The sequence below is a fragment of the Pocillopora verrucosa genome, chromosome 2 (genome assembly GCF_036669915.1).
Source record: "Pocillopora verrucosa isolate sample1 chromosome 2, ASM3666991v2, whole genome shotgun sequence".
Lineage (NCBI taxonomy): Eukaryota > Metazoa > Cnidaria > Anthozoa > Scleractinia > Pocilloporidae > Pocillopora > Pocillopora verrucosa.
The window spans coordinates 12,343,125-12,351,291 of record NC_089313.1 but is presented as its reverse complement, the minus strand read 5'-3'; the positions used below and the strand labels follow the sequence as shown (position 1 = coordinate 12,351,291).

General features: G+C 39.7%; 1 protein-coding gene across 1 annotated transcript in view; it reads right to left on the bottom strand.

The window, feature by feature from the left end:
• LOC136279244 (uncharacterized) overlaps positions 1 to 4,568 on the bottom strand; it is an 11,243-nt gene extending 6,675 nt beyond the window's left edge. Inside the window, exons 1-5 of the mRNA XM_066162851.1 lie at positions 4,365 to 4,568; positions 3,809 to 3,869; positions 3,311 to 3,574; positions 1,917 to 2,075; positions 1,317 to 1,472 (exon numbers count right to left, since the gene is read on the bottom strand). Of these exons, the coding sequence (XP_066018948.1) occupies positions 1,317 to 1,472; positions 1,917 to 2,075; positions 3,311 to 3,574; positions 3,809 to 3,869; positions 4,365 to 4,568 (844 nt within the window). The remainder of the gene's footprint in view (positions 1 to 1,316; positions 1,473 to 1,916; positions 2,076 to 3,310; positions 3,575 to 3,808; positions 3,870 to 4,364) is intronic.
• Between the last annotated feature and the right edge of the window lie 3,599 nt (positions 4,569 to 8,167).

The window sequence follows — 8,167 nt, the reverse complement described above, 5'->3', positions numbered from 1 at the left end:
AATCAAACGGCCTAAAAGGCGGGAAAAAAAAGCGGACGACCATTTCGTGATTGGTTTTAGTTTTGCGTCTGATTGGTTGAGAGAATGGTGGAAGTTCTCAGGACCAATCACAAAGCGATGTCGGATTACTTTCGACACCCAACTTTAAAGGTAAATACTATTGCTTTGATACATCGTCGAAGTACAATCATGATACGCTAGCTATCCAGTTGGTGCTGAAAACCAATTACGTTCTAGAATTTGATATCGGTTTGATTACAGATGAGAACATTATGTTAAACCCAAAGGTAACCCTTTGTGCGCATGTCCTTTCTTATCACAGCGACAGTGCATAGACGTGCCGATTGTTATTGGAGTTAAAATTTCCGAACTCAGAGGAACAAACAACTTCATGCAAGGTAAGGCTCTAGCTAGCGATAGTCATGCTAAGTTATGCTCTCATTTCAGTGTCTGGTTGGAGGGAAAAGTGTTGATATTCAGCGTACTTTATGTTCTTTTTGTTTTCAGTCGCTTCAATCACATTTGTGAGCAGAAAAGATTTATATAGCTGAGATTATTTCATACTTCATTTGCATCTCATGTTTATTTGAATAAAAACGAGACAAACAACTCTGACAAATTTGGTCAGCACTCACCAAATAATTATCAAATATGACAATGCTGCATGCATATTTACAAAAGCTTTAAGAAATGATGTTCTGAAAATTGAAATCTTTATACCTTTACACATAGTTGTTTGATTTATTTTCTTACAAAAGTTTTGAAAAGACGATGAATTATAACGAACTAAAAGTAATAAACAACGCCCGACTTTGAAGTTATGACACAATTAAAAAGATAAAAGACTGTGTCGCCCGCATTGACAATGATCTGTTGAATAAAAAAGAGAATCCGAGTCAATGTCACGATTTTAAGTCAAACGAAAGAAAAGGTAGTACTACAGTTAACACAATGCTAAATTACTGACAAGTTTATTTTTGGCATTTGATTTACTGAACAGCACTACACTTACTTTCGTATATTGTCTTACTGGCTAACACCTTACGAGGTCTTACGACAATGTTTGAACTCAGGGAGCTTATAACAGGCATTTTACAGTTTACTATTTTTTTCCCACTGGAAACAGTGCTTGCCAGAACAGGATCTGATGGGTGATGGTAAGAATATGGACTCCCCAGACAGTTAAAAAAAGATTGGGCGAGGACTTTGCGAAAGTACCAAAGCTGAGGGGTACATTGACCGTTCTAGTTGTCTAACTGGTTTGTCACTAAAACTAAATATGTGCAATCGTATTTTACAAGTTTTCTTATTCATACCTTTAGCTAGCTCAGTGCAGGCCTTTAAATTCGATCTGACATTCTTCATGGCCTCAAGATCATTTGCTTTGACTGGAATGTTTATAACTTCAAGGCATCCAGCATTTTCCAATAGAGTGTCAAACCATGATGGTTGAAGGTCAAAATAATCTTTGCCTAGATAAAAGATAAATCAATTTTTGTTTTAGTTATGATGGCAATGCTGAGAATTTCGTTTAAGCATAAAGATACCTGGGAATTTTTAGCTTACCAAACCAAAGTGAGTTAAATTGAGCGAGACACTTTTCTAAACCGCCGCATAAACCGTGATCTTGAGCAAGGAAGCAAGCTGACTCTTTTTAATTAAATTACCTCCTCCGAAAAAGGGTTGATCTGACTGGATAAGTAACGAGTCTTTAATGCAGAAGAAATCGTCACAGTTTGAGCTTAAACAAAGTTGGAAGCAAGGATGTGTGTTCGTTTTGTAACGCCTCTAGCTATCTTGGAAAAGAAGTTCACCTTAATACCAGACGGGTTTGTCACTTTCAGAATACACTACTTTGTATAGATGTGGACTATCTCTTATATAGAATGGTATTTTACAATTTTTCATCTTCATACCTTTAGCTGGCTCAGCTATGGAGGCCTTTGAATTTGATTTAAGATTCTTCATGGCTTCAAGATCTTTTCCTTTAACTGGAACGTTTTCAACTTGAAGACATCCAGCGTTTTGGGATAGAATGTCAAACCATGACGGTTGAAGGTCAAAATAATCTTTGCCTAGATAAAAGAAAAATTAAGTTTTGTTTTATGATTGCAATGTAGAGAATTTCGTTTCCACATAAAGATACCTAAGATTTTAGCTTACCGAACCAAAAGTGAATTAATTTCAGCGAAACACTTTTTCTGAACCGCCGCAAAAAACCGTGACCTTGAGCATTCGATAAAAGAACAAGCTAACTCTTCAATTAAAGCTACCTCCTCTGAAAAATGATTGATCTGAGTGGGTAAGTCACGAGTATTGAATGCAGCAGAAATCATCACAGTTTGAGCTTGAACAAAGTTGGAAGCAGCGATATGCGTTAGTTTTTACGCCTTAAGCTTTCTTGGAAAATAAGTTCACCATAATACCAGAGGAATCTGTGTTATTTTTGTATGATGTAACACCTCATGAAGTTGCTCACTGAATTAGAGTCAGGCCAGTACATTGTAAAAGTACTAAAGCTGAAGGGTACATTGACAATTCTAATTGGCTTATATAGGTTCTTCACGCTCAGAAGACACTACTTCGCACAGATGTGGACTATCACCTATGTGGAATCGTATTTTAAAGTTTCCTTCTACAAACCTTTCTTCATGGCTTCAAGATCTTTTGCTTTAAGTGGAACGTTTTCAACCTGAAGACATCCAACGTTTTTTGATAAAGTGTCAAACCATGACGGTTGAAGGTCCAAATAACCTTTGCCTAAATGAAAGATGATTAAAAAATCAAAGCCGATAGATGGAAGAACATGCTATCAGTTCTGAGTATCTAACTGCTTTCTGACTCTTAAGACTGCACTGCTTTCGCACAGGTGTGGACTGTAGAGGAATGGTAATTTACAAGTTTCCTTCTTCATACCTTTAGCTTGCTCAGTGAAGGCCCTTGAAGTGGATTTAACATTCCTTATGGTTTCAAGATCTTTTTCTTTAACTGGAAAGTTTTCAACTTTGAAACATCCACCGTTGTTGGATGGAGTGTCAAACCATGATTGTTGAAGGTCAAAGTAAGCTTTGCCTAGTTTAGAAAAAAAAAAAAAAAAAAAGGAGCAGAAATAAAAGTGCATGGAAGAACATTTAATGAAATAAAAATATTTACGTTTAGTGAAAGATGATGCAGATCCCTCTTTCCTCTCCAACTACGTCCCATAACGCTTCCCTGGAACACAAAATGAGTTCATAAAAAACAAGGCAGTCGTATCAACCGCGTTGTCACCACTCAGTTGATGCGACGCCATCCCAATTTACACACTCACCATTAAATATTTGTGGTTTGCTCCGGGACTCTTCTACTTCCGTTTTATTCTTCTGGATAGTAAAATTAAAGCCCCCCTCGAGCTCGGCAATGTTCTTCCTTGCCTCCTGTAGCTTTTTGTCTATTGATGCCATTTGCTTAACAAAATCAGATTCAGTTATTTGCACAGTTTGTTTTAGCTGGGACAGTTTTCCTTTGAGATCAGCAATGTCTTTGTCTGTTCCAAAGAGAGTTTGTTTAAGAAAGGCGATCTCCTTCTCTTTAGCTGTTAAAAAACAAATGAATATTTTAAGTACTTAGAATATTAGATTGAACAAATTCAAGGTTTGAGTGATAAGGTAAACTGGGAAAACACAAAAAACGGAACTATTTATGACGGAACGAGAAGCAGTAGGGAGGGGGGAGGGGGTAAACGACTTATTATCAGTGGAGCATCGGTAACTCCTTGTAATCCACGCGCACTTTTCTTTTCATGCATGCGTGACCACATAAAACTAACCGTTAATCTCTGTTTCAAGGTAGATGATCTTCTGTGTTAGTTGTTCCTTTTCTCTCGCAGACTGAAAAAAAATTTGCCAACATATTGATTTCTTAATTAACGAAATTAGAAGAGAGCAAAAAAGCTGGGATACAAACCACTATCAACTTTTTTATCCAGCTTGAAGATGGTGGAATGTCGAAGAGTGGCGTCATAATCTACAAATTTCATTTGCGCGCGCTTTTTCATCTCTCCACGAAGAAAAAAATTTTCAAACTAATTTACCTGAACGCCTTAAATGCAGAAAAGTTCTAGTTGCATTAAATGTTTCTCCAATGTTGGACGGACTTAAAATTGAGCTAATTTTGGAGGAACCGTTTTGCAAGTCAAATCGGAACTAATTACGACCTATTTTCAAAGCTTATATATTGAATCAGGTAGTCTTGCGCGTTTGCCTTTAAAATCACTTGAACTTCCTTTTTTCTTGCCCCTTCGGATAACAAATTGTAACTTTTACAATAACTAAACCTACTTTTTAAGGAAAGAAAAAAGAAGTCTAATGATGAGAAACGCCCACCTCATTAGCCATAATCCATGCCCCATGTGAGACCTCTAAAGGCTCATGATAATTCTCATCAGAACGATTTGTGACATTGACTTCTTCATCAAATATTCTCGCGGAACAGGATTTCCTCACAGACTCTTTGTCACCTGAGTTGTTTTTGTTCATTTTGTAACTGATGTCTTCATTCAAAGCATTCGATAAACTAGAAAAATGCATTCTCTTTCACGGTGCTATAGCATGAACTGAGCTCTTAGTGCGAAACAAAGTTTCGATGTGTTTATGACTAGTTGCATGGTAACGTGTTTATGCCGTCACTTTGTGGCATCACGCCGGATTTGAAGTATTAAGTCTGGGCACTAGAATTTTGTTGAAGCCAACCATAGTCAGCGCACAATTAGGGTCTTCGGACCATAGCTCTGTTCACTGGAATCCGCTCTCAATGAACCAACTAAACCCGCTGTGCGTTGAAAAGAAAAGGATCCCGATGCGTCGCTTTCCTCAGTCGGCAATAAACGCTTTTGGGAGGTGGGCGTGTTCACACCGTTGGTTCAGTGATTTAGAAGTAGACGGTGACTCACCATCAGTTGACTCTCTCACTGACTCATTTACTAAGGATCTTTCATCAGCCAGCGATATCTACTTTCCGTCCAAATACGTGAAGATTCATCCAATGGACAAGCCTTGGATGTCACCTGAGATTAAGGCTCTCATATTAGAGCGCCAACGCGCCTATCTAAATGGCCCGGAGGAGAAATGGCGTCGCCTTAGAAATAAGGTCAGAGAGGTTATCACCCGCCGGAAATGCGAGTTCTATAAAAACAAAGTTAATAACCTCAAGAGCACTGACCCGAGGAAATGGTGGAGTATGGTGAATAAGCTTGCAGGGAAGGCTAGCAGCCCTAACGAACTCAGTTATACTGACGAGGAAGGCAGAATTATCTCTGGCGCGACTCTCGCAACACGCCTTAATGAGTTTTTTGTATCTGTAATATCTGACATTAAGCCACTTGATACAAGTGCACTGCCCTGCTACTTACCATCCCCTCAACCGCCCGTAATCGAGACACAAAGGGTCTACAAAAAGCTACTTGCCATCAGCGCCTTTAAGGCCCCTGGGCCTGATGGGATTCCGACTCGTATTTGGAAAGAATATGCTGCTGAGCTCGCTGAGCCGATCACGCGAATATTCAACACCTCTATTGCATCAGGCTCCTTCCCTACTGCATGGAAAGACTCTAATGTCACACCGGTACCCAAGGTTACGCCCATAACCGGTAGGGAAGATTTAAGACCTATCTCCCTAACTGCAATCGTCTCTAAAGTCCTGGAGGATTTCGTAGTTGAATGGCTAATTGAGGATGTTGTGCACCTCATCGATTTCAGCCAATTCGGCTGCCTCAAAGGAACTTCAACCATCTATTGCCTGTTGGATATGATGCACAACTGGTTGTCCTCTATTGGCAAACCAGGTATGTTCTTAAGGGCCTGCTTCCTGGATTTTAGTAAGGCTTTTGACCATATTGACCACACTATCTTAGTCAATAAACTCATCCACCTTGGGGTCCGTGGTTTTATTATCCGTTGGATTTGCAGTTTTCTTTATGGCCGTCGCCAAGCTGTTAAGATTAAGAACATTGTATCCCCTTGGTTGCCCGTGCACGCTGGAGTCCCGCAGGGCACTAAGCTTGGCCCCATCCTGTTCCTCCTGATGATTAACGATCTCGCGATTGAAACTCCATTACTATCGAGCCACTGGAAATATGTAGATGACCTAACAATATCCGAGGTCATCCCATCAGGCGGTACATCGTCCCTTCAGAAAGACCTTGACGCCATTGCACAGTGGTCGTCGCGCAATAATATGAACCTCAACCCAAAGAAGTGCAAGGAACTTGTGATTTGTTCGCTTAGAACACGGCCAGATCTTGGCCCTTTGTGCGTCAATGGACGTCCCTTAGAACGGGTCTCCTCACACAAGGTCCTTGGAGTCACTATCAGCGACACTCTTGGGTGGAATGAGCACGTGCGTGAGATTGTCTCCAAAGCCTCAAAACGTCTTTACATCTTAAGAGTGCTCAAGCGGTCCGGAATTCCACCCGAAGACCTTATTAACATATTTTATGCCTTGGTACGATCGGTCCTCGAATACGCCTGCTTCACTTGGTCTACTAGCCTACCAATTTACCTCAAGGACATGATCGAAAGAGTTCAGAAAAGAGCTCTGCGTATATTATTTCCGGCGCTGAGCTACAAAGACGCCATTGTGGCTGCAAACTCCACTCGCTTAAATGTGAGAAGAGACGAACTCTGCAAGAAAGTTTGGGACGGTATCTGTGTGCCTGGGTCACGGCTGTACCACCTTATTCCACCAAAGCGCGCCGATTGCCACGTTTATGAGTTGCGCAACAAAAACCATGTATCACTCTTTAAATGCCGGACCGAAAGATTTAAAAAATCTTTCTTTCCAACAATGGCGTCTAACGCCCAGTTCTTGTAGTCAAGCAAACCTAAGCGTTTTTCATTGGTATATAACTACTGACTCTTGTAATTCCCAGTCCCCTTAGACTCTTAATTTTAAAGTCAAATGTAAGATTTTCGTATTTTTTAAATATTTAAAGTATACTTGTAAATTCACATGTATTTCACCACTGGGGTGCTATTTTTGAATACTTTTAATAAACCCTTAAATTAAATTAAATTAAATTAAATTAGTTGACCATTATAACGCTTTTATAATGTTAAATCGATAATGGATAACACATGAAATATCAGCAGACAACGATGTACATAGAACCCTTCACAGCAGAATAATTGATGTCATTGAGCAGGTTTCCTTCGTCCAAAGGAAAATGTGCGAACATTAAGTAAATTGATTGAAGAATGCTTACTCCGTGTCCAGAGTGCCAGCGATCGCGAAGGTGAAAATACCGAAAACAAAATAACTCCAAAAGACTTTAGGGGTGATGACTTTTACGACTAACGGTTTTAACGGTAATATTTTACAATTAACTTTTAATACGACTAACGGTTAAAAATTCGTCAATTTTATACGTCTAACCGCTAATTTTCTTTGCCGTTTTACTTCGACTGAGTGCCTTCCAATAACCTCCCCTCAAATTTAAGTCGAATGTTAAATAAGCATCCGGGCGCCTATTCGAGGAAATAGGGTAACTGATTTAGTTTGAGCAGAAGCTCAGAAATTATCCTTTGCATAAAACGAAAAGAATGCTGATATTTGTAGAAAGGAACAAATTCACGAGCGAAAACGAAATACGTGTTTCATCCTATGCTAAGACCTGTTAACATGGAGGTGAGGGACCCCAGATGGGTGATGTAACCCGCCTAGTCTTTGTAGAAAAATGGCCCGCGTTTACATACAATCTCACAGCCCCGGGTTGCCGGGGTGAAGTTTCTCGAGGTTGTAGTCGCGCTTGCATTTAGTGAGTTAAGATGTCACTTAATGGCGACGTGAGGTAAAACGGTACCGTTTATTTTTAAACGTTTATCAATTTTCATTTATTTTCCTCTAAGGTTTTCCCCAAAAGTCGACATGTTAACCGTTTCTGACGGTACGACGTCTTCACTTTGGCATAACAAAATCATTCAGCACTGTCAGGGCTAATAAATTAGAAGATTCTATTTGACTGAGAGCTAAAATAGGATTATGGTTTAGTCTTCCTCTTCGACATAGGTGAATTGTTCTGAAGGTGAATTGAATATTTCTTCGGAGCGATTAAGCCTCCTCTACACCTGCAGGAGAATTTCCGCTTTCTTCAGTATGGTTCTATGCTTTGACACTCATCTGTCTCAAGAAA